Source organism: Cyprinodon tularosa, unplaced genomic scaffold (assembly GCF_016077235.1).
Source record: "Cyprinodon tularosa strain WSP-4 unplaced genomic scaffold, ASM1607723v1 ctg245, whole genome shotgun sequence".
NCBI lineage: Eukaryota > Metazoa > Chordata > Actinopteri > Cyprinodontiformes > Cyprinodontidae > Cyprinodon > Cyprinodon tularosa.
In genome coordinates this window covers 73,768-100,253 of record NW_024038908.1, presented here as the reverse complement: position 1 = coordinate 100,253, position 26,486 = coordinate 73,768, and the positions used below count along the sequence as shown (strand labels likewise).

General features: G+C 38.5%; 1 protein-coding gene across 1 annotated transcript; it reads left to right on the top strand.

Annotated features, from left to right (window-relative positions):
• Positions 1-1,532: 1,532 nt before the first annotated feature.
• On the top strand, positions 1,533-20,691 carry LOC119785244 (potassium voltage-gated channel subfamily B member 2-like; the record flags this gene model as incomplete). Its single annotated transcript, XM_038287789.1, has 3 exons — positions 1,533-1,944; positions 2,937-3,645; positions 20,573-20,691. Coding segments are annotated over exons 2-3 (704 nt in total), but the record flags the coding sequence as incomplete, so codon positions are not given.
• Between the last annotated feature and the right edge of the window lie 5,795 nt (positions 20,692-26,486).

Here is a 26,486-nt window from a genome sequence, read left to right as displayed (position 1 = left end):
CCATTGTTCTCAGATGGTCTGGAGGGCTTCGTGTTCTTCTCAACCTCTCACACCTGCAGCCTATTTGATCATCACTTCCTGAGGAGTATTTAAGCAGCAGACTGTCTTCACTTCCTGGCCAGAGTGTTTGCCAGTATTGGGTACTCAAGCCCCTCAGAGTTTGCCGAGACATTCTTTGAGTTCTTGTTTCATCTGAGCTTTCTAGCGCTAACCAAGTTTGTCTTTTTGCAGGATATCAACTGATCCACTGGATAAGCCAGGTCCTTCTGGTCTTGGAAGGGACTCTCTTGTCACGCTGAGAAAAGTAGACAGATCTCCTTATCTGAACACCGTTCACTTCAGGAACATTGTGACAGTCTGCTCAGCTGCTCCTCAGGACCACCATCAACCCTAAATTCAGACATCAGCCAGTTTTCCCACAGTCCTTGAACTCACCACTTTGATCTCCCTCTAGAGTTTCCGGTTCCAGTTCACCAGACCGCTGGATTTCCCACAAGCTGAGAAACCCATGTTTTGTCTCTCTGAGAACCCCATTTGTGTTGTCTCTCTGAGTGCCGCACCTCACAATAAACTATTTAACTTTTACCAGCCTCTGAGTTGTTTCTGCAGGTGGGCTAACTTTGAAAACCCATCATGACAGATTCTGTTTTAATAATTATTTAAAAACAATAAGGTGATAATAAGGCTTCAGAAGTATTGAGATACGGTCCCAGTTTTCATCTGCCAAATGGTTTTGTTTTGTTTTTTTCAAAAAAAAAAATATTTTTTTACAGCTGAATTTATCAGTTTTCTTGAGTTCTAATTCGGATTTTATAGAAAAGAGCAATTTTAACTTAAATTAAGTGAAAAAAAGTAAAATTCCTAAATCATAAATGTATATTTACCTAATAAGACATAGAATTTTAATTAAACCTAATTGAATAGAACTTTCATTTAATGCAGCCATTTTAATATATTTGAATCCCTTGCCCTGCTTTTATATTTCATGCTTTTCTTGGCCCCCATGAAAACAATGCAGGCCCCCTCCTGGCCCCCTGGTATATTTTGTCTAGTACTGCCACTGTTTCTACAGTTTTTGAGACAAACTGGGGATGTAAACCGAGTTTTAAATCCATAGAAGGAGCATAATAAAAATGTGTTCTCTTGGGTTTTACAGGAGATCATTTGCAGCCCTACAGCGTGAGGGCACGCACATTAGTTCATTCTGCAGAAAGCGAAGCAACACTACATTTTATGGTCATTAGGCTACACTAAAAAGTGGCCCGCGGCGAAATGTGCCCCCTATCACATGGAGGCATTACTTTATGGTCCACTCGGAAGGGTGTGTGTGTGTGGTTTGTTTGATTCCAGGGCATCTAGATCTGTGAGTTTATAAAATACTAGGTTTAATTGTTATTAAATGACGCAAATAAGAGGAGCAACAGTTCTGTGAAGGAAGATTGTTTCCTTGTTTTCTATCACTTAGGGAGAACAACCTGCTGCCCGGCTCTGATTTGGTCATCACCTCTGTGCTTTGGTGCAGCCTGTGCAGTGCGCGCCCCTGCGCTCCTCCTTTCTGAACTGTAGTACCCAGCGGGACGCTCCGCAGTTCGCTCATCCCGCTCCTTCCCCTTTGCTTCATTTTACGCGCTCCGCGTCTCTGCGTCCACAGCGCTTCTGTCAGGCTTCGGAAAGCTGCCGGACAGTCCGCGTTCCGATGGCAAAGCGGTGCATGTGATCGCTCAGTGTAAAGGATTAAAACCTTTTTTTTGTTCTCCCTCCATCTCTTTATCTTCTCTCTTTTTTTTCTTCCACACTCATTTTCCACATAATGTGGGACGCGCGTCGTGTGCGCGGAGTGCTCCCCTCAGCCGTAGCCGCCTAACTGAAGGGGGATCCCAGCTCGGTTTTCCCACCTTAGGATCCAGAGTAGTTTGCATGAAAAGGCTGGTTTACAGCGGCAAGGTAAGAATGGCTATTTTGATGAAATATTATGAATATTTTTAACCTATTATTACTTTAGTGCTGTAAGGAATGTGTAGGCTGTCAGAGTGCTGATACTGGAGGTAGTTGGCGGATTGTTAGGAGATTCACAGTGACTATTGAATAAATAGTGTAACAGGTATGCCGCGGTGTTATATATATATATATGGATTATTTCACCATGACCCTTTCCTACAGACATATTATAGCATATGCCAACCATTCAGCTTGTGCGTGCAAAATTTGTTATTCAAATCAGCCAAAACCAAATGTAACTAAAACCTGTTCAAGAAAATTCTTTCATGTGAAAGGCAAACAATCTCACGATTTTACATGCTTAACTCCCAAATTTAATTTTTAATTGTTAGGTCAGTTTATTTATTTATTTTTTCAAAACAAATGCACTACAGCATATCTAACTGAATGCAAATCTATAATCTATGAATAAAACAATTTGATTGATTTTATTTGGCAGATTCCAGTTTCCACTAGGCTAACATACAATGTGTTTGTGGTTTGATATCAGTTATCATAGTGTACAATTAACTTTGAATTCACTTCAGAATAAAATGGCAATAGGTTTTAAAATGATTTATCTAAGGGCTGCCAACAAATTTTAAGTAAAAGTTTTTAGTAAAGTAAAAGCCTTAGCATTCTGATAGGTGTGATTAAACTTCAGAAATTTCTGCTAAACCTGGAGATTGCTCTTTAAAGTTGGATTTAAAGAAAGTAATTTTGTAGGAGTACTGTAGTGAAATGATATTGACTCACTATAAATACACTCTGCATAGACTGGCAAAGTGAAATCATTGATTTGGCCAAATGCTCTCTTAGAAATATGATGAACTGGATCAATAACCCTGTGCAGCTGTCATAATGTTTGACTTGAAGACAAGTGGTACAAAGATTTAACACCCGGTGTTCCATTTCTCCTTCCTCAGAAGTCGTCTCTTTTTGTTTCTTTTTCTTTTCAGCCATGGAGGGACTTGCCTAGAGAGGATCCAACATAATTCAAAAGTTTCATACATTTCCCCTGCATATTGTTCTTTGCCTGTTCAACGTGGTAACATCTATTGAGAAGTATCCTTTTCCATTATCATGGCCGAGAAGCTTGGACCAACAGGGCCTAAACCCAACAACATCCGAACTTCACCATCATTACCCCCCGAGCCTATCGAAATCATTCGCACCAAAGCCCGCTCACGAAGGGTCCGCCTTAATGTCGGTGGCCTGAACCATGAGGTTCTGTGGCGGACCCTGGATCGCCTACCAAGGACCCGGCTCGGTAAGCTCCGGGACTGCAACACCCATGAGTCCCTCATGGAGATCTGTGATGACTACAGCCTAAATGAGAATGAGTACTTCTTTGACCGGCACCCGGGGGCCTTCACCTCCATCCTGAACTTCTACCGCACAGGCAAGCTGCACATGATGGAGGAGATGTGTGCCCTCTCTTTTGGCCAGGAGCTGGACTACTGGGGGATCGACGAGATCTACCTGGAGTCTTGCTGCCAGGCCCGCTACCACCAGAAAAAAGAGCAGATGAATGAGGAGCTTCGGAGGGAGGCTGAAACCATGAGGGAGAGGGAGGGAGAGGGAGAGTTCGATAACACCTGCTGCCCAGAGAAGAGGAGGAAACTTTGGGATCTTCTGGAGAAGCCCAGCTCCTCCGTGGCTGCAAAGGTAAGAATCCAAGACTGCAAAGGGAGTTTGTACCTCCTCAGCCTCACATTTCTTAGTCTCAGTCCAAGCTGAACACTCTGGTTGCATAATAACACATTGCAAGCATGCTTGTTAAAGACCAACTCCCACGTGCGCTTCAAAACATGCCCATGAGTTCATCAGCTCGAATGTGATACGGTCAGTTGAAACAGTGGTTAAGTTTTAAAAGCAAAGTATTCTGAGGATAAAACAGAGGGCCGGAAAAATAATTGTGTCTGTTTTTTATCTAAATTACTGCTGATCAGTGACTTGACTAAGTTTTTAATAAGAAGAGATACGTTTCTTCCCTGATACAGCTTCATTTTGTGTCTTGGTGACAGTCTTTCAGTGACTTGATGATGGAGTAGCTTCTCATAGCTATATTAATGCCTGTTTTATATGTTTTCTTACATTGTCCACTTTCAAGCAAAATAAGATTGTCTGTCTTCAGAATATACTATATCTAATATATTAACTGATTAAAGTTGCATTTACTCCTGCTTAGAGATTACAAATCCTATTTACACGGTTCCCAACAAGACTTGTCAGTTTTAAAGAACAATATGTTCTTGACTTTGTATGTCACTGTCCAGTGGCCTTATCTTCTTACCATACAATGCTTGCATAGTGAGGTCTTGTGTGACTGCTTACGTCTAAAAGTCAGAGACTGAGACTAGAATACCGTCAGCTCTAAGGACTTCAAGGTAATTCACCGAATAGCATAAAATAATAAAGGTGCTAGATGCTTTTATATACATATAAATATATATAGTGGGATTGTTCAATTTGATCTATGTCATACACATGACTAGGGGTGTGGGAAATAATCGTTTTGGCGATATATCGTGATATTCGGCTGCCCAATATAATATCGATATTTCACTTACTTAGTATCGATTAAAAAAAAAAATGGTTACATAAAACATTGATGGGAAAATGTGCTACCTCTGCACCACCACTCTGGCAGAAAGCGCTGTGGAGCCCTTTAACTGTGAGTGCAGCACCAAATCTGTATTTGAGGCAGTCACAGTGGAAGAAAACCCCATACAACATGGATAATAATACCTAATCAATATTTTCTGATGAAAATATACAGGACTTGCTGTTTTATCTCATCATTTGATTTTGATAGCTGGGGAAAATATGGCAATATATAGTGATACTGCAAAATCGTGATAATATCGTATCGTGACATGTATCGAATCGCAACACTCATGCCAATACTCACCTCTACACATGACAATATGACCAGTTTCTGTGAAGTTTCTGGTCACAGGAAAATTGACTAATATCAGTTATTGGCCAACTGAGTCGCGCATCTAAAAAAGGACTTATAAGGAAAATAACAGCCAGCCTCCAAGGAATAATACAGGAGGTTATACTCTGTTGTAGGTTTGTGTTGTACCTCAAGGCTATACATCAGTTTTTTTCTTTTGTACAATAGAATGTTCTTCCAAGTGTAAGAAGACAAGATGTTATCTGTCATAAGTTGATGTATTTATAGCAAAAAAGGAGGGAGATCTTTATTTTGATGGATTTAGTTAACAAGGAGAAAGAATTTGCTGAACACAAGTGATCACAACAGTAAGGTTAAAAAATGATTCACTTTTTCATAACATCACTATATAGTAAAAGTATATAACATGTTTCAACATTTGTAATACAAAACTCTATTTGTTACATACTGGTTGTACAGGAATAACAGCACAATCATAAAGCAGTGATCCTTAAAGCTGAAGGTACAGTACCAAGAATAGAAAATACTTTTTTCTTTAGTTTTTGAGCTGCTGATTACTGATCACAGCTGTTTAAGGGTAAAACTGACTGATTCCATTATTTGGCCTATAGACGGGCGTGTCTCTAGTTCTTGCCTTGTCTTAAAATAAAAGGTGAAAGCGTTATATTAGCAGCTAGCACACTGTTGTTAAAAACTAAGATATTATTCAAGAACAACGAAACATAATTGCTCTTAGTCGACAGAGGTTGTTTATCCCATTGTTGTCTATTATGCAAACCACTCTCCCCTCCTGCTTTATTGACAAATTCCCTATTTTCAGTAATTCAAACAGTGGTTGTGATTGACACTGATCCTGTCTCAGCTTGATTACAGCATTCATCCTTTACAGTGAAGCTGTTTATCATATGAATTAATTAGACAGAGACTGCCGATATCTAATTTAGGGCCGACTCATGTGACAGCAGTTGAGTAATTTGCTATGCTGTGCAACGTCTGAAGTGATTTACTCCCCAATACAGTTCCTTTTTTGACTTCAGACACATCTGTGTTTTGCTGACTTGTACACTATCATGAGGGGGAAGCCCTTGGTTCCTGGAAGGGAAATCCCATCCTAAATCAAATTGAATTACCATCCTGCTGACAGGCCTATGTGGAGGGCCTGATCATGATTTCAATAGCTTAGGCTATCTGCAGCTGAAACTCATACAAAAGTAGAGTACTGTGACTGCATAGTCATAAAGCAGCTCCCCGAGTTGAGGGAAGCCTTTAACCGCTCAAACATCATGCAGTGAGCTCTTTTGAAAGCTCCTGACTGAGGAAATGCCATTACTAGTTTCGCTACACAGCCATGTGCTTTCATACAAGGCAACTAAAGCTCTTTGTCAAATGCAATTTGTCTTCTGGCACACACATTTGCCCTTTCCTCTCTTCTCTCCTTTTCCTTTTACTCAGTCTTACTCTACAGTTAGAGTCAGTTCTGATGCTTTATGCCACATACAACCCCTTTGGCCTTTAAGTAAAGGTTATGCACGGAGGTTGTTACCTTCCCCATGGGGTCATTCAAACCATTTCATACAATTAGGTTTACATGAACTTGCATTTTAAACTGAAAAGATAGAAATCCAATGTGTGATAAAATAAAGCTAATGTAATAGTAGCTGTGAAGAGGTGCCCAGAGAAGCTGCAAGCGATACAGGAAAGATGGAGGCAAAGAAAGTGGCAGAACAAAGCTTTAAGTTATCCAGCTGGTGCACTCACAAGTTCTTCCCAGGGTGCTGGTCCTGATGATTGCAAACCTTTAGTGATGAATTATAAATGAAACTGTAAAAAAATGCAGTGTGTTTTATGTGTTACTGTGTATTTTCTTTTGAAAAAAATAGTTGGATTCAGAAAAAATGACTAGCACTACCAAATGCTTGTTTTTGTGAGATGTTAGGAGTCCATGGAAAAGAGAGTAACTTTGTAAAAAAGAAGTCCTCCTCCAAGATCTTTGACTTTAGGGAATATACTCATTAAGCACAGGGGATGAGGCTTGTTTAACTGGCACATGTATAAGGCTAAATGATGTTGTGGCTTCTGAATTCCAAGAACGGGGGCAAACCTTTTGATGACTGTGTTGGCAAGAAAATGATAAGTATGTTTATATCAACATGGCCTCTCACAGATAAAGCTACTGGAAAACAAGTGTTATTACAATGCAATGTTCATCCTTCATTATTACATTTGCATAAATGTTATTTGAATGCATTCTACCAGCACAAATATTTTTTGCACAGTACTAACCCCATTATGGTATAAGCACTTCTCTACAGCAGTGGTCCACAAACATTTTCTGCTTTCATAACATAAAATGCTGGTTAAGTATATTAACAAGTCACAAAAAATGTTTTTATTGATTGCAAAAATATCACCCACATGCAATTTAATATTTTCATATGTTTGTAAATGCTGTCTAATTTCTGTAACATTTATAGCATTTATGCATTCTAAATATATTTTTCCTCATTTAGGCTGATATTTGATGCAGATATCAAGATCACACACTCTTTCATATCTCCCAACGGAGTCTTAACTCTTAATCCTCTTGACATGACTTAGCCTTTGCCTTTAAGGTGCCACAATATTAAGGTGCCTTTAGGACACCCGAGCAACTAAAATATTCACCCCACAATACTCACAGGTAAGAATGCATATGGCTGCCACATTATGTATTTCATGGCCTGATTCTATAGAGCTGTTTTAGTAGCTAAAAGGGACCAGCTTAAATAAGGACAGGTGGTTATAACAGTAAGACTGATGCTGGCTGTAGGGGCCAGCATCTGGCTATTTTCTGTTGGGGTTTATTCTTACATTTTTACTAAGTAAAATCAATGCCTAATTTCTCATGTTTAAATGACTAAGGCCCCATGCTGTGGCAGCTCTTGCATGAATTATACCCCAGATAAGCTCTTCCTTGTTCTGCTTAACAAACAACCAGACATAGCTACACTTAACCTTCTGAGCGAAAAGGTATAGTTTTAGTATGTAAGTTATTAGAAACATTAAGAAATGAAAATAGTGACAGACAGACAGACAGACAGACAGATAGATAAAGAATCTAATGCAGCTTTATTGACCTGTCATTATAGTATAATTGTCCCACTGTTGTTAATCTCAGCTGTTTCTAATGCAAAAAAAATATTTTTGTGTTCTAGAAGCATTCTTTGAAATAAATGTTTACTGAATCTTTCATTTTATATTTATGAATAGAAAACACTGTAAAATTGTACATTGTAATTGACAAAAACTTAATATATTAAAATAAAAAAATATAAAATAAAATAAAAATAAAATATTTCACCCAAATTTTAAGATTTCGGTGAATGTATTACTTAATTTAGTACAATTACTTTTTAACGTTAATTTTAACGCAAAGCTATTAAATAAAGTTTAAATAATTCAACTTAATTTGTATAATAAATCATGTGTATTCGAAAGACATTTTAGATAGGCTCAGAACCGTGATGAACCGACAGATAACCTTAACCTTAACGTGCAGATAAGGTTATGAGGTGTACTTTTTTGCTTAAAAACATATTACGGATATCCTGTACAAAGCTCTATCTCTTCAATATATGAAAGGTTTTAAAGCTACACCTAAGGAATGGGACAATAAGATTCAGTTAAGTAAAACCCCAGAAAATTTAGATTAACAGCGTACATGTGTATCAAACGGCTACCCAGGCTTTAAATAGCCCCAGGCTTCTGGGGTTTTTAAGAGGCATTATAAAAGGGGTTATAGTGTGACTTCATCTTGCTGCAGTTACTAACTTATAATATGCAAGAGAAAAGTCACTTTCAGTTTTTTACAATTTTTTTTTTTTTAGGTAGAGCTAATTAAATTGTGTTGACACAAACATTGCATGTTCTATGTTTTCATGAAATAAAATTCACATTTTTATATATTTTTGGGTTAGCATGTTGCTAACGTGCTGCCCCTGAAGATAATAGAAAAGCATCTATGGGCATTTTAAAGAGATCACTGCTTCTTCCTTGCAGAGTCAGCCAGCCACATGCCCCCCTCACACAGCAGCCATGTCCAGCCTTGTTCTTGCTCCTTAATGTGGATCTGCTCCATTACTCTCCTCTTTATCTAATAAGCTAGTCTAGCTGGTGGAAATAAGCAATGGGCCAGTATGCACACAGCCTTTTGCCATTCAGTTCTGCAGTGCTTGGTCCTCTCCACCACAGACACTGTTGGCAGACTCGTAGGCTTTTGCTCAGGGGTGTTTGTTTCTGATCACAGTAGGCTGCCTCCTTCCAGCCGACTGCTATCTTCCAGACATTAATTCACTAAGCTTGTACAGTAGGTGCACTGATGTAGATCTTGATGCTCCAAGAGACCAAGATGAGAGGAGTTTTTATCAAGAAATAGTGTAGGAACGATATAGTTAGACTAGAGACACATTGTCTCTTTTAGATGCAAGGAGCACAACATGTTTTTATCTTTCAGTGCAATATGAGTTGTTATTGAGGTTAAAAGGTTAAGTCCATATGCTCTCCCTGTTTTTGTATGGATAACAATTAGAATATCTTTTGTAAAAACATTTTCTTTCTTTTTCTATGTTTCTGTAACTAAATAATCTCACAAAAAATGTTATCTGTACATAGAAGCTCAAGGTAACATCAGTCAGTTGGAGTTATTACCTTTTCAGGCATTGAGCAAGTTATCCTCATGTATTACAAGAAAAGAGTTTAGATGAAGCATACCTTCTTTAGCCCGTTGTATCAGTTACATAACCCTACCAACAGACCTTTAATCAGCACGGCATAGCATTTAGGCACTAGCACCTAAATCCTCTTTACTCGCATTCATAATCAGATAAGAGAGAACCTCCTAGATTATAGGTGGCATGAGTTCTTCTGGTCCCGCATGGGAAGTGAAGTAGCAGCATTTATCATCTGGATTTTCCAGGACACACTCCAAAGCCCAATCCTGCATTTTTAATTTTTTTTTATCTATAGGTTGTCTATGATATGGGAACTGTTTTAGCGTTAAATCATTACTGTAATGTTTTCGACAAGATTTGAGAATTTTATGCACTATTTTCTATTGTAAACCTTCAAAAAGGTGTGAAATGTCACTGTTTTTTTTCCTTTCATTCCTCTATTGCTGTTCTGAATGACTATTTTAATTACTGTTGTAATTGAAATTGTTGTGTATGCTAGCAAATTTAATGTTTACAAACCAAACACTTTTTAAAATAAGTTTTAAAAAGGAATTTTTATCACCTTTCAAGACAATTTAATACTGCTTTCTAAAAAAAGGTAAGAATCATTTCTATTTTATCAAGATAGGAGTTTTTGACATAATAAGGAACGCAGATTATGAGAGGATTCTCGGTGCAGAACCATTGGCTGGAAATCCGCTGAATGATCTTCAAACCTGACCAGCAGTAACATTTTTCTGGAAGGTATATGAGTCTGTGTACTACTATTTTTTTTTCTTCTTCAAAACCAAAAATGGATACTACTTCCATTTTTCCATTTACAGATCAAAAACGGAAAACAAAGCCGTTTTTCCTGTCTTGTCACCAGAATTTAGAAAGAAAAACCAGAAAAACTTAATGGAAAAAAACAGCCCGTTTTTGGATTTCGCCAATTCCTTTTAGCATTATTCTTCTTCAGAGTTTGGAAGACGAAGAAGGTTTCATGGCTGGCCCGGAAGTGCAGGAAAATATTTCAAAATAAAAGCGTAGATTACATAATGCGCCCTTGTCCTTTTATTTGATTAGATTTTTTTTGGGTTGTGTTGTTCTGTTTTATTGTTGCCTTATAACCATATGTGTGCCTTAAGCCTGTAAGACTTGACTTCACGTATGTACAAACCACGTGATTTTGTACATTTGTTCAAAATGTTTCATAAAAAAGGATATACATAATGCATAGCCTGAACAAAAAGATAATGAAGCGTAAAGATGACTAGCCTACTGTTTAAATTCGAAGATGCACAGCTTTCACGGCGGTGAGTAGTTGCTGGGAGGCCATGACTGGGCTTAAACTTTGACTGTGATCTAACAATCCTTGTTTAGGTCAGTGTCATGGAACAGACCAACTGAATTGGTCTGGTTAACAGTTGGTGAGCTAATAAAGCAAGAGTAAATTAACGTCCATACCTGTTTGGGTCTGAGTGAGGTTAAAGTCATTATAGCTGATTCAGCTCCACCCAACTACTTCAACTAGTTGTGCTGCGAGCGTCACTGTGCTTCTGGTATTATTATCAGAATGCTGTTTACAAAAATAAAAAAACCTTTAGAAAGACAAAAATGTATGATTAAACATTAATATACGTGACTGATATATCTCTTAGGTAAACAATCTTCACGCACACACATCAAAGGAAAATTTAGAGAAGCTGTGGTAGCTTTGGAATATGGGAGGAAGCCAGAGTACCCAGAGAGAACCCATGCATGCACAGGGAGAACATTCAAACTCCTTGCAGAAAGACCTCGGGCCAGAAATTAAACCTTTAACCTTCTTGCTGCAAGGTAGCAGTGCTACCCACTGCTCCACTCTATAGATGCTCTGTTGTATAAGACATAGAACTGACAGAAGTTCAAAATGTATTAAATCTGCTTGACTCTAAATTGTCAGGTGGATGGTCACTTTGATAATGTAATACTAGGTTTTAGAATAAACTTCTAACTCTAAAGAAAATGGGAGATAAGACGCTCTGTGGAGCCAGTATAAATACGCTACCATTGCCTAACAGATGCATATTTACTGTGGGGTTTATACAGTTCTACAGTACAATACAGTATTACAATGAAGGAAAATGCTGTTTATATTATAAACAACAGGGCTCATGTATACATGGGGCCAATGAGGATATCCAGATGGTGTTGCAGGTCAAGTTCTACAAGTAACTGCACTTTTGATCACTAGGGCTTCCCTACAGCAGATATGCTAATTAGACAAGAGCTTTTTATTCCACTATTGCACCTAACAATAATTTTCATGGATGATTAGTTATATTTGAGCATAGTTTGCTTTCCTCAATCCTAAAAAAAAACTGAATTACATAATTTATTTGAAAATTAAATGAAGTTTTCTTGTGCATTGATAATTTTTTTTTCATCTACCCATAAAAAAAATACAAAATAGTAGCTTTTATTAATTTTACACTCACCGGACACTTTATTAGGTATCCAATTGCTCGTTAACACTTAATTTCTAAGCAGCCAATCACATGGCGGCAACTCAGTGCATTTAGGCATGTAGACATGGTCAAGACAATCTCCTGCAGTTCAAACCGAGCATCAGTATGGGGAAGAAAGGTGATTTGAGTGACTTTGAACGTGGCATGATTGTTGGTGCCAGAAGGGCTGGTCTGAGTATTTCAGAAACTGCTGATCTACTGGGATTTTCACGCACAACCATCTCTAGGGTTTACAGAGAATGGTCCGAAAAAGAAAAAACATCCAGTGAGAGGCAGTTCTGTGGGCAGAAATGCCTTGTTGATGCCAGAGGTCAGAGGAGAATGGCCAGACTGGTTCGAGCTGATAGCAGGGCAACAGTGACTCAAATTACCACCCGTTACAACCAAGGTGGGCAGAAGAGCATCTCTGAACGCACAGTACGTCAAACTTTGAGGCAGATGGGCTACAGCAGCAGAAGACCACACCGGGTGCCACTCCTTTCAGCTAAGAACAGGAAACTGAGGCTACAATTTGCAAAAGCTCATCGAAATTGGACAATAGAAGATTGGAAAAACGTTGCCTGGTCTGATGAGTCTCGATTTCTGCTGCGACATTCGGATGGTAGGGTCAGAATTTGGCGTCTACAACATGAAAGCATGGATCCATCCTGCCTTGTATCAATGGTTCAGGCTGGTGGTGGTGGTGTCATGGTGTGGGGAATATTTTCTTGGCACCTTTGGGCCCCTTGGTACCAATTGAGCATCGTTGCAACGCCACAGCCTACCTGACTATTGTTGCTGACCATGTCCATCCCTTTCTGACCACAATGTAGCCAACTTCTGATGGCTACTTTTAGCAGGATAATGCATCATGTCATAAAGCTGGAATCATCTCAGACTGGTTTCTTGAACATGACAATGAGTTCACTGTACTCAAATGGCCTCCACAGTCACCAGATCTCAATCCAATAGAGCATCTTTGGGATGTGGTGGAACGGGAGATTCGCATCATGGATGTGCAGCCGACAAATCTGCGGCAACTGTGTGATGCCATCATGTCAATATGGACCAAACTCCCTGAGGAATGCTTCCAGGACCTTGTTGAATCTATGCCACGAAGAATTGAGGCAGTTCTGAAGGCAAAAGGGGGTCCAATTCGTTACTAGCATGGGGTACCTAATAAAGTGGACGGTGAGTGTATATCTTCTATAAAAATAGTCAAATCATCTTTCCTGTTTTCTCAGGTCATGTTTTACCTTCTAAATTGAGAAAACTTAATAGTACGTCATGTCACAGCAATTAATTTGGATTTAAATGCAGTTGTAGGCAACCCTAGAAAACCCTGATTTTGTTTTAAATTTAGGTATTTGGAGCTGAAATTTCTTATGTGCTTTGAATCAAACAGAAAGTCAGCAGCAGTTTTCACTGTGCGTGTCATTAACATTGACTTTTACAAGTGAGGGGAGTGAGGTTTACGTCATTGTAGATGACTCCTGGCATAAGTTTTTGTCGAGAGAAATGTTATCCCTGTTTTGTTTTGTTTTTTTCTATTTGTAGATAACAACTCTTACTGTTGTTTGCAAGAGTCCCAAACTTTAGAGATTTCATAACCCTTTTCCAGACTGACCTATCATTGTATTTGTTTCTCATCGGTTCTTGAATCTATTTAGATTGAGGCATGATATGTTAGCTTTTTGAGCTATTTAGGCCTACTTCAATTTGCCAGACAGGTTCTAATTATGTGATTTCTTGCTTCCAGTGCTCTAGCAGTGATCAGGCTAAAGTGTTGCTGATGAAATAAATAAAAAAATGGCAAAATGTGCTTTATCACAGGTCAGTCATGATTTCACAAGAGGACAATTATTCAGTTATATTTGAATTTGGGCAGCAATTAATGATTTTTTAGCAGATCGATTAATCTGTCCAAAATGTTTTTGATTAATTGATTAATAATAGCAAAAGGTTCCTTAAAGGAGATTTCACAAAATTAAACCACATGAAACAAAATCTTTTCTGCGCGAGGAGTTCTGGATAGAGCATATTTTCTTTTTTTACCCATCTTGGGTTGCACTGTCAGCTAAAGGCATGTTTTACAGTCCCTATACTCCAGTAAACAGTTAATCGATTACTAAATTAGTTGACGATTATTTCAATAATTGATTCATCACGATTAATCCGATTAATTGTTTCAGCCGGTGTTTGAATATAGAGAAGACTGCTTTTGTATTTATTATTTAGGTATTTTGTGTGACATTATAGTTTGTATAATGTAAAAGTTCTAAAAAAGCAACGCAAGGCATCCATCTTTTAGTGGGCAAATACTTTTTTATGGCACTCAAGTTTTTTATGTTCTAAAATCCAGTTACCTAACCTTATGTGCATGCATTTTATAAAGGCATGGATGTCCACAGAGCCTTAGCGTTTGCCTGTTCTGATACTGAAGGCCAGGCAGTTTAACTGGAACACTGCTGTTTGTATATAATTTAATCAAAAGAGATATTGAAAAATAAAAACATCCAATTTGCTGATATGAAAATATCAAAGCCCATATATAAGAGTAGCTTTAGGAAGGGATTGTTTTCATCCCTAATCCCTTCATCATATAAAGATTTGATTGTTTGCACGTATTTGTTTTATTCAGCTATAAAGAAATGTAGTCGACCAAATGGGCCAAATGCTCTAGATCCCGCTGCCGTCAGAGAGTAAGACATAAATCCTGTTGAAGGCTAGGAGAGGCTCTGTGTGGACCCACAGCAACTAGCAGCGCTGGCTGGTGCTGCCAATTTGAGTGACACGCTGAGTAAGAGGCTAATGTGTTCCTTCCTCCTCCTGCCCTACTCGTCTCCTTGATGCCCCCCTGATCATTGCTCCCTGCGCTGTCTCAAGGGACGTTTGTTCATCTTGAGCACTGCCATTTTCCCCGTCCCAAAAAACATTGGGAAAAGCAAGAGATGGAGAAGAGTGGGATAGGAGTTTAAAGGAGTCATCATTCTAAATGCTATGAACACCAGCTCTCCATTACGTGCTTCAGTAATCTCTGTTCACTTTCTCAGCTCACAGGCAGCCTTCCACATCCATGCACAGTCCTACAATATTACATATATTATTCCTTCATAGTGTGTAGAACAGAAGCAGGTGCTCCTAGATGCAGAGGACACACATAGAAACACCTTTTTTTTATCAGAAAACCCTGGAGTACTGCTGAACTGGCTTTTTCATGAATACCCCAACAAAACAGTTGTTATGCTGCTTTCTCCTTCCCTCTCTCAATGCCATGCATTTTTTTTTTTTTAAGTTCTTTGACTTTTTCCCTCCATGTCCTCTCTGGGGCATTCTTTACCTTGTTTTCCCCTACCTTTACAATAGTTTTCCACTTCAGCTTTAGACTCTTTTCACCTTCCCTCTCTGTATTTTCAGTGTCCTCTGTCTTTCTGTCCCAAACTCTTTGTAAATAGAGCTATAGCTCCTTTTGTTGCTTTATCTCGAGAGCCCAGATATTAAAAATCTATTGTTTTCATTCATGTTAGTTTCCTCTGACTCTTTATCTTTCTTCCCAGTTTGATCACAGGTGGATAGATTGTTGGTTCATTGGTCAGTTGGTCACTCATAGTGGAGCTACAAAAAAAGTATTTGTGTCATAGCTACACATTTGAAATGAAAGATTGGTACATTATTTATATTCTCTCTATTATATATTTCCCTGTAATTCTAATGATTACATTTCTTTTTCTATTCCACTTCAGTAGGGGCAGTTAAATTAATATCAAGACAATAAAAGTTTGACAAAAAAATACATCCAAACACTCAAACGCTTAAGGTTTTGTTGCAAACCACAGAAAACTAAGGTGGATACATGTTTTCCAGCCAATAAATAATTTTCTTTTAATCAGTCCTTCAACTTTCTAAATATAAAAATGAGTTTTTAAGTGTATTTTCTTTATCTGTACTAGAAGGGAAAATTTCAAAAATTTTCTTGTATTTGGGGACATTATTCATTATTTGATTTTTCTTAAAAATCAATTGAAAGTTAAACTGAAAAACAAAAAAATACATAGTGGCCATAGAGTAAATCATTTTATTTGATAATCTATTAATTTTTAGATCGTTTTACTCACATAAACCATGCTTGGATGTGATCAGAATGTGAAAACAAACCAAAAATAACAACTTTAAGTATCCATTTATGTCTAGTGGGCCAGAGACACAACAGCAAACAAAATACATATTTTGAAATACAACTGGTGGTGATACAAACTTAGCATCCATGCGCTCAAAGTTACATTACTCTTAGTCAATTCCAAAGCACTAAATATTTTAAAGACAGCGCTCTATAAAATGTGTCTTGTCAACTTAATTTGACTTCCTTCTAAAATATTGCGCCAGTAAGGTTTCTGTAGCAACCATGATGTGACACTCTGACACCCAGGGATAATTTCCTCTCCATACGGGCCGTGTGAGATGCACAGCAGCTGGTAACCCAGCCCCCACAACCAACCCCGGATGCAAATTCAAAGCAAGCCTTTTAACTCTGTATCATCACTACTCTTAGTGAGTAAAGCCTGTTTTTGGATGACATGTTTTTTAATAGTAAAACAAGCTGGTTTGCCTGTCCTGTTGTCGTCTATAAAAAATGGCTCTCAGCACACTGAAACAGCAGTTTTTCCTGTTCGGTGGTGCAGTGTTTCTTTGCATTCAAGCGGTTGTCTTTACTGTATTGGATCTGGCAAACCTCATTTTGTAGAAACTTTTGTGACAGTGATGGAGAAGAAGTGAATTTCTCTTTCATGTGTTCCAGCTCTCTGGGCCCATAACTGAATCAGAATGAAGGCTTCAGTTTGTTGGATTAAAAAGATTAATTAAAAACCTCTGCAGTGTGAAGGAGCCTCTCAGGACATATACAAAGCAACACTTGTTAGTCTCACTAATACAGCGATATTGGGACAGAGGAATGAGTGTCATTGCTTCCAGTTGCTACGTACCTCCACCTTCTGTTCCTCACACTTACTCATCCGTTCCCTTTTTTAGCTTTGAACTGTGTTAAACACCATCTTTCTCTCTTTATCACTGCGTTTGTTTTTTGTAGTGTAATCATGCTGTTGGCATCACCATGGGCAGAGCTGCCAGCTGTTTGCTGTCTCCACCCACCCCAGGAAGTGACAGAGTAAATTATTATATCTCCTGCTCTCTGAGTCACAAAAGGGCCTCCCTGCTGACTAAGGCAACTTGCACGGATATATCTCCTTCATTTTTTAATAGCTTCTCATTCACTGAGCTTATGCATTGTCCATTTTACGCTTCTTGTGCAGATATAAGTGTTATAAATTGTCTAAAAAGTTTTACATATATTTAACTGTCTCCAGTTACAGTAAATTCCATAACAGTTAATCCTACAGAGATTTCATCCAGAAATCTTAAAGCTACAGTGTGTAATAATTACAGGCATATAAATTCAGAAATTTTATATATTATACATAACTATGTTATTTATCATCACCTATGAGCTCAGCCTTTTAACCATAACATTTGCGTTGCCTTAGAATTCGTTATTTATAATTACATAGGAGCGGGTCTCGCAGCCATGGAGGCTGACATCTTTGCGCTACGGCAGCGCAGAGGCAACAAACTAGCGATTGCGAGATCTCCCATGACGCTCGAAAATAACTACGGCAAGTTGAGAGAGATGAACTGAGACGGTACTGAACAGTAGATGGCAGTATTATGCCTGAGAAGCGTTTAGTCTGCCTGAAACCAAAGAAGAAGAAGAAGCAGGTATACTGCGCCTCGGTAACAAGAAAGGTAAACAAGGCGGCAGGCGTGAGTGACTTTGCAAACTGTTTGGCACTGTGTGGCCAAACATCAGACGAATGGAGGATCATGCCTACTCTGTATCACAACGAAAAGCGGCGGACACCGAACCCCCGTCATCTAAGAAGCGGAAACACGACGAGAATAAACGCAAGAGTGACAAGAAACGACAAAAAACACGGATCAACATTGGCACGGCATTTACACGATGGAAGTCACTGATGGAGGAAAAAGGTTTTCAAAGTGACGCTCAAGTTGCCAGTTTTCTCTTGGACAGGTAATTAATCCTATACACACAATTGTCTAATATCACTGCAGTTTTTGGAGTACAGGATGCTCAGACCTGTCTAAAACAATAACATGCTGCGTGATGATGCTGTTACTCTCCAGTATACTTATTCAGCAACGTCCCTGACGTTTCACAGGTAATGATTCAGTAATTTTCTGTAAAATAATTTTCTGGATATATACCTCGGTTACTTCTCTCCGGCTCCTTTGGAGATCTTCAAGCCTTTCCTCCTCTGCTCTCACCCCGCTGGCTCCCCTCTCTCGCCTGGCCCCAGCTGCACGCTCACCCCGGCCTCTCTGCCCTCTTCCTTTCCCTCTTCCTTGCCTTGTAACCCCCGTGCCACAAACAAGACTTGGACTCTGTAAACGGGGAATATATATTCTTCCAGCGAACACAATCTCGCTGTTAAACTAATGACTACAATTACTTCGTCTGTTTATATCACCATGCAAAGCAGCTCACCAAAACGTCACAACGACGTAGAAAAAATAACGGGTATATTTATTATCTTAAGTCTACATGAAATCTATACCCTACACAGACTAATGAAATACTATCTGTAAAATTATCTATGTAAACAAACCTCATCACTTGAGAAGGTAGGTGATGCGGACGTCGTGGAAGACATTTTGTCCCGTAACGCTCGCCGTACTGTTGGGGGGGAGAAGCGGTGGGGGGGAGACGTTCATGTTGCTGCAGTCTGCAGTCTGACCCCTAGATGTCGCTGAAAATTACACACTGTAGCTTTAAATAAAACACTTGAATATTTTTAAGAGCCTGAAATATTCGGATCAAAGGTCATGTATATGCATCTAGGAATATATGTCCAACAATTTTACTAAAGTGTTTAGAACCTCACAAAGCTTTCAGCATAATCCATATCCAATTAAAATTCAGAAACAGAGACTGATCTGATAAACACTTAAATTCTACCTAACATTTTTAGTTTTTAGATTGAATGCTTCAAGATATCCTGAGAAGTATGTGCCATCTTCATAAAGATACACTGCTTACATTTTAGTCCTCTTTCTATAAATTTAAACTAAATTTAAAAATAAAATTAAAGTGTAAAAGCAAAAATAGAGAGTTAAAAGAAATAAAATAGAATGTGAGATGGAACAAAAATCTTTTATATACATCGATACAATCTAAAGTAGTATCAATATGCTGAAAAGTAAACTATATATTCCAATTAAGGTCGGATTACTTAACATATCTCCAACCTAAATTGTCTATCCATCCTATAAGTCTGGCAAGGTGACAAGATGCAGTGATACTGTCTTTTTAGCTCACTGGTGTGGTTGTAATCAGCTCAGAGCCCATGGCAGAAGAGGACTGACTTGCCAGAGGGCAAACAGGGACAAAGACATGGACTCAGACCATGTGACCCATGACAGTGTCAGGATGCCGTGCAGTGAGGCCAAAGGATCAAAGTCTGACACACCTGAATGGTCATGCTGCCTTGTGGTTTGCCCCAGTGTTCACATGCAAATGTGATTCCAAATCACATTCTGATGCTAAATCTACTGTATATTTTTATATTGTGTATTATTGGTATTGTCATTGATCAATTAAGAGGTCTAAATGTTGTTAGAGTAGTATGCGATATCTGAACACAAATAATGTTTTTGCGTTGTGTTGCCCTCTGAAGGAGAGTCGCTTTTTCATATTTTGGAAATCATGAAAGATTCTAGTCTGGTGGATACTGACATTTGGTTGAAGCCTTGCCAATCGATAGGGCAACACACAAGTATTGACCTGTGTGCTAAAAGGCCCACCTGTCTCATTTAATTTTAACCACAAAGCCTCTCTGGTCATTTCCACAGGCTTCTGCCTCAAACTTTCATGTATTCTCTGTTTCCGCTTCTGAACAGGATGGCACTTTCATCGGGTTTTGGTTATTTTGCACCTGTTAGTGTTTGACCTTCACTCAATGGTTGTTGAGTTTATATTCTTTGCAGCTTTGTCTGATTATTTGTGTCTCTAGAGGGAACTTTGCTCATTTCATGTTTTTTTTTCTCTGCCCTCCATCTCCCCTTTCTGTTCTACGAGCATTTAGCCTAGCTGTGCCTTTTACTTACTGACATCTTTTAAAAGAACCAAACAAGAGTTGCACTGAGGGGGGCCTTCAGTGCTTTGCACCATGATGTCATTTAAATTTGTCTTACTTTTTCGGTTGCAGCAGTAATTTCTTCGATGTAAAAGTTTAATCTACAAAAAAAGGCTACAGTTGATTAAATCCTTACAGAGTTCTTAGTGTACATGCTTTGATGACAGAGGATTTAATGTAACTTCCAATAACATAATCACATTTTCAGCATTAAATCAGGATTATCTAACTCCAAAGGATATCCGCTGCCAGCCAATGATTTACTCTTCTACCACATTTTATTTGTCTCAGAGGCTGGAACTTGGATCTTGGTATGATGTCACTGCCTGGTTGGGGCATGCCAGGTGTAAGTCGGAAACAAGTACCCAGTTGCAACTACCCCACCTGGATCCCCACAACCTGCATTCTTGGTCTCTGAGCAAGACCCTTAACCTCACACTGCTCCCCGGCGCTGCACAATGGCAGCTCACTGCTCCCCAAGGGGTTGGGTTAAATGCAGAGAGTGAATTTCTCCAATGTCAGATTAATAAACTTCAAATGTCATTATTATTGTTGAACCTGATAATTATATTATTTGCTGTTTCAAGTGTCAATGCTAGATACAGTGTTTTCCTGCACAGGTTTTTTATTTGTTCCATTTATGTGTAGATGCTTGATTCAAATAAAGCAAATCAGTAAGGACTCTTAACCCAAAGTGGAAAAGCGTTATGGGTTACCATAATAAGTGTTGTTCAAATAGTGTTGGCAGTTAAGAAGAAAACAAGGAAGCAGGACGTTTGCAGTGATAGTTCATCTGGCATAGGGATCTCCTGACGATTAGAAGCTATACAGATTCCCACAATCCTTTGCATGTCAGGACATATATGCAAAGGCCACCTAGCACAAACAATCTTTGTGGCACATGTGAATGTACATACCTTCATATGTTTTGGGTTTTATTATGGGGAGCTTCATATATGATACATTTATGTAACTTGTGATTTTTGTAGTTCTGTTCCAGAAGGCTGTAGTGCCAATTTGACAAGCATCATCCATGTATCTGTTTCTGTGGTGTAATGATGTTCATATTTGTAACAGCAGTCCAGAGTTCCTTTCCTATGCACCATGGCATTCTTACATTTGTGAAGGGAGATAGGACCTACAATTTACTGTATTCCAATTAAGCACAAATCTCCTTCCTGAGTTAGTCAGGATTTCCGATCCACAGCCACATTTGGGATTTAGCTTATTCTGCTTACCTGTACTTGTCAGTTACATTATTAAAAGCAATACTCTCTCCTAAATATTTTGTTTGTCAATAAAACATATCAATAGATGACTTAAGGTGAGTTCATACAAACATGACTTCCCTGCACTGAGCAAACAATTTACAATTTACCTATGTAGAGGCCAACTGAGAAGTGCTTTAAGGCAAAGGGAATTGCAGGTTTTTGGCATATACAGCAAAGCGAGAGCACTGCTGAATCTGCCAGATTCAAACTGCAAAATTTGCAGGAGTTAAAGAATCAGAACATTTGTGAATTAGATGCGGCTGTGACGCTGGGTGAAGGAGTGCAGCAGAGACAAGCTTTTTTCAATCAAAATGTAAGATAGAGAAAATAAGTCTAGTAAAGGAGGAAAGGAATGCCCTTAATAGGTTTTTATGTGCCTTTCTTTTTCACCTACCAACAATACATCAAAATATGTGATTTTCTTATTTTTCATTATAAGAAAATAGGAAATGATTCTCTGTATTAGAAAAGTTAATAAAAAAAAAGTAAATGCACCAAAATTGGATTAAAAGCAAGTCAGCTTCACCTGTCCGGTCTCGTATAATGATTTGACATTAGTGTTGTTTTAGTCAGTCAAGTGACTCAAAAGTATTTTAAAAAAGAAACACGCTGATTTTAAAGAGAAAAATTGTTTAAGAAAAAAATGATTAAAATCTTTTAAAATTGGACAAAAACAAATGTGCTTCACCTTAATAGTAAAAAAATAATAAAAATTTGACATTGATTTTGTGTCGGTTATTAACTGTATTTGTTTTTGATATTTTTTGACATTCCCCACAACCACCTTATTTGGAAAGAGAGCAGTCAGGCGCAATCTCCCTGTACGGCCCGCCGGAATCCTCCACACAACTTTCCTCTCTTTTCCTCCCTGTTTGGTTAAATCAGTGCTGAAAATTTCTCTCCATTATGCCAACGCTCCCTGGTGTAGTTACCATGATTGTGTTGCTGTGCTGCACACAGTTATTGCTGGGTCAATAACTTAAAAGACAATCACATGATCACATGATTTGATTATTTCAGTTTGCATGCTTATTTGTTTTCCTGGTGTCTCTCTCTCTACTACAAAGTCTGGATGTTTCAAAGCTCCACTCACCCTACCATTTATGTTTATTTATGGTAGGAGGAGTGAACTCTTTCCTTAGATACTGTACTTGCTGTGTACATGGTCATGCTACCTCAGAGAGTAGCATGAGAGGCCTGCTATCAAGGAGTAGACACCAGTATGGTTATCTGGGAGAACATGGCTTGCGAATCGCCCGCTGAGGCATTGCATCCTATTAAAATTAAGCTCTTTAGTTAACAGTTGTTAATTTTTACTTTTTGTGCATGAAACAGGTGGTGTTTCTTGTTTTCTCTCTCTGAGATTCTTAATACGTTTTTAAGCGAAACATTGTTACTAGAGACCTGATATTCCATTTTATTTATTGTTTCTGTAGTGCTTGATTTTATTTCTATTTTGTTTTGTTTTTTTATTTGTTTGGCTTTTTTTTTAGACAGTGTCCAGTTTTTTTATTTTTTTGTTCATTTATTAAAAAATATCTCCTAGTTCCAGTGTTAAAACATTTTAAAATGTTAAGGTTTATATGACTTTTAGAGGGTTACTTGCATTATTGTGCCATCTACATTACAGTATATATGTTTTAAAGGGTCTCCAAACAGCATGCTATTGTGTATCCTAATAATTCCTTGGACAATGCATTGTTCAGTAAAGTTTGTTATTGTGACAGTTGTAGTTGCTTAAAATGAAGGCCTTTCTATATGAATCAGATCCATCATACAGCAGCTGTTTCTGCAAATGTTACATACATCAGTGGCGCTGCTGCTTCACCAGTTTTGCCCTATCTTCAGAGTCACTAGAGAAACTACCCTTGGCCAATGTCCAGTAAACAGTTATTTCTAAACACACTTCCCTGCCACCCATCCAGACTTTTCCATGGATTGTTGAGTTTTTTTATGCACTGCAGCAGATTTGGTGTTTGTGTCTTAAATCCATGTACCACTTAGTCACACAGGCCTTCTGTCATTGCTGCGTCCAATCTATAACTGTAAAGCTGGCTATAGGTCATACACTAGGCGGCTGCTACTGCATTGTGACTACCTCGCTGCCTGGCTGTAAGTGTGAAAGAGGCTTATGGGTATGTTTGTGTTTTGCAGACATTGATAGTGTTCTGTGGTAGACGTAGGTAAAACCATTGAAGTGTTGAAGGATTCTCTCTGGCTTGTGTCTTGCTTAATTTGATGTAAACATTTTTGCTACAAAGGAGGCTTGTTTACAACTCACTTAGGTTTAACAGGTCTGTGTTTAGCTGGAGCTTAAAATTGGTATCGGTGGATGTAATAAATGCACAAAAACTTGAATAGAAAATTATCCAAGGTATAAAGAAAGGTCCTAAAGAAATATTTCTGAGCTTTACATTTTAGCCAATAAAGCAAACATGTAAAGAAACGGTGAATTGAATGAATACTTTAGAACTATACTGTATTTAAAGCAATGATTCTTTTCACTTCAAACTAACAAAAAAAAAGACTTGATAGCATTGGTACAAAGTTGTTTAAACTGCCTCCAATTAAAATGAAGCTCTAGCGGAAGTTCAATTGAAGAAACTCTGACTTACCTCCATCAATCAGAAGCCGATCCGTCTCTGAAGCGAGCCAATCAGCTTCGAACTACTCCACCATGAAGCCAAATCAGCGTCCTGCTTCCACTTTATAAGCTCCCTCAAATCTCACCACAGCCGCTATCCTGCAATCGCAATGTCGGATTTCGATTCAGACGACAATTCACCCACCTCCATCCCCTTCTCCGCCATCACAGCTGAATCGTCCTCCATGACACGACTTCACCTCAACCTCATCAGAGAGTATTAATTCCAGTTGTCACTATCCCTCGTCTCATCGCATTGGTCCGGCAGAAGACCACCATGTTGAGCCCGGTTCTGCCAGAGGTTTCTTCCCAAAGGGGAGTTTTTCCTCTCCACTGTCGCTTCATGCTTGCTCATCATGGACAGTTCACGGTACCTGCATCACCAAGCAGGACCTCTATATCCCGAGTCTGAGTGAAGCCCCGGCGTCAGCTCCCTCAGTCTTCTAGTCCCACAATTCTGCCCAGCAGATCACCTTGTCAACCAGCTCGGATTAAACCACCACCAGTTTCAGGCCCGGGGGAATATCCCTATTCACATTCATCTACTCATGCATGTTAAAGCATAATTCAGCATGAATGTTCCTGCCGAGGTCTGAGCGCCAAAGACTATACTTTCTTATCAATAAATTCTTCTAATTATCTTTTCTCTCTGTGTGAGTTTTTCAGATTGAAATTACAGTTTGAGGGTTAAATGTTTATTTTTGGAGCTTTTTTTTATTGAGAATAAGCTAAGCCACCCTAATCGTCCTGGATCATTCATCATCATTTGTAGTAAAGGTAAGGTAAATATAGAGAATCCTTAAATACATAAAAATCTTTTACTGTGTATGAAAACCATGACAGTGAGTGATACATCATAGGCTCTTCTAAGGTAAACTTCTCTTGGACTGAACCAGTTATTTTCCATTACATTTTCTTTCTACCGGCAGTCCAAACGCTGCAAGAGTTTTGCCCTGCTCCCACACTTACAGTACACCACCGATGCTGGCAGCTGCTTCTGGCTTGGACTCAAATAAAGATTTTTGAAGTTTACTTGTTTTGTAATAAATCCCTCTTAAGTAGTGTGACAATATCTACAGGCCACATGAGACTCTTAAGCATCCTCTGCTTTTGCTTCCTGCTTCAAAGTAATGAATAAGGTGTCTGAAAGCGAATGATACTCTTATGTTGATAAATGACTGTTGATATGGGACAGAGGAGCACATGCCTTTGTCACGTTTTTTAAGGATTGCCGCCATGGTCTTTGAAGTGGCTATTTCCTGCACCTTGTCCTATTAAATAGCCCTAATAATTTCTCAATGAAAGTGTGTTAGTGCTACAATAAAAAAAAAAAAACATATTATATTAAAGATCTGTAAAAAATAAAGATTATTTAACTCTTAAAATCCAGGTTTCCTTGCCAGTCTCACAATAGATCCCAGTACTCAAGGCAAAACAGCAAACCATTATCAGGCAGATAATAATAACCTATAAATCAGGTTTTCTTTTCATGTACTAGTCTCAGCAAGATCTAAAGGTTAAATTTAACTATATAGCTGAATTATGACTATAGTAAAGCCCAAGACGGATTCTGATATAAAGCATTACACCCTTGGACGAACAGGTCATCTCTCTTACTACTTCAATATGGATTCACTTCCTTTTGTTTACTTTCCCCAGCTTATAAAAAGAAATGGTCTTTATTGGTACGGTTTTCCTGTGACATTTTCCTTCTTCTGGCCCTTTTCTTGATTTTAAGTAGCAGTCACAAACTTCCTTGCAGTACCTCACCTCCTAACAAACAGCCACAACAGAACGGTAAAGTTAAAATCATACAGTATATTTGCTGGATCTGCAGGAAAAAATAGGTAATTCAAGGAACTGAAAAGGAGAGACATGATGTTGGTCTTCATACAAGATTACAGTAAAATTCATGGGTTTTGTGGTTGCAAAGTAAAGAAGAAAAGCGAAAACATAGATATCAAGGTTTTTACATTGCAAATACTTTTATAAAGTCATTAATTCCTTCCTGAGTTAGAGCCCATCCAGAGAATTGGTTCATGCCTTAGCAGTGGAACGCTGTTTCATAGGAATGCTGTTTATGTTAAATGGTTTAGTAGTTTAAAACTTGAATAAATATTCTTTTCACAATGTTTAGAAATTTGACATGTTCAAGAGATGTAACAATCTCTGTGGTAAAGTCTTGTGCTCACTGAGTGCCAAAAAAGTCCACATATTAGGCTCTTCTAATTGAAAACCAAAGTCTGTCTTCTTGAAAGGATTAACTGTGGCACAGGGATGTATAAACCCA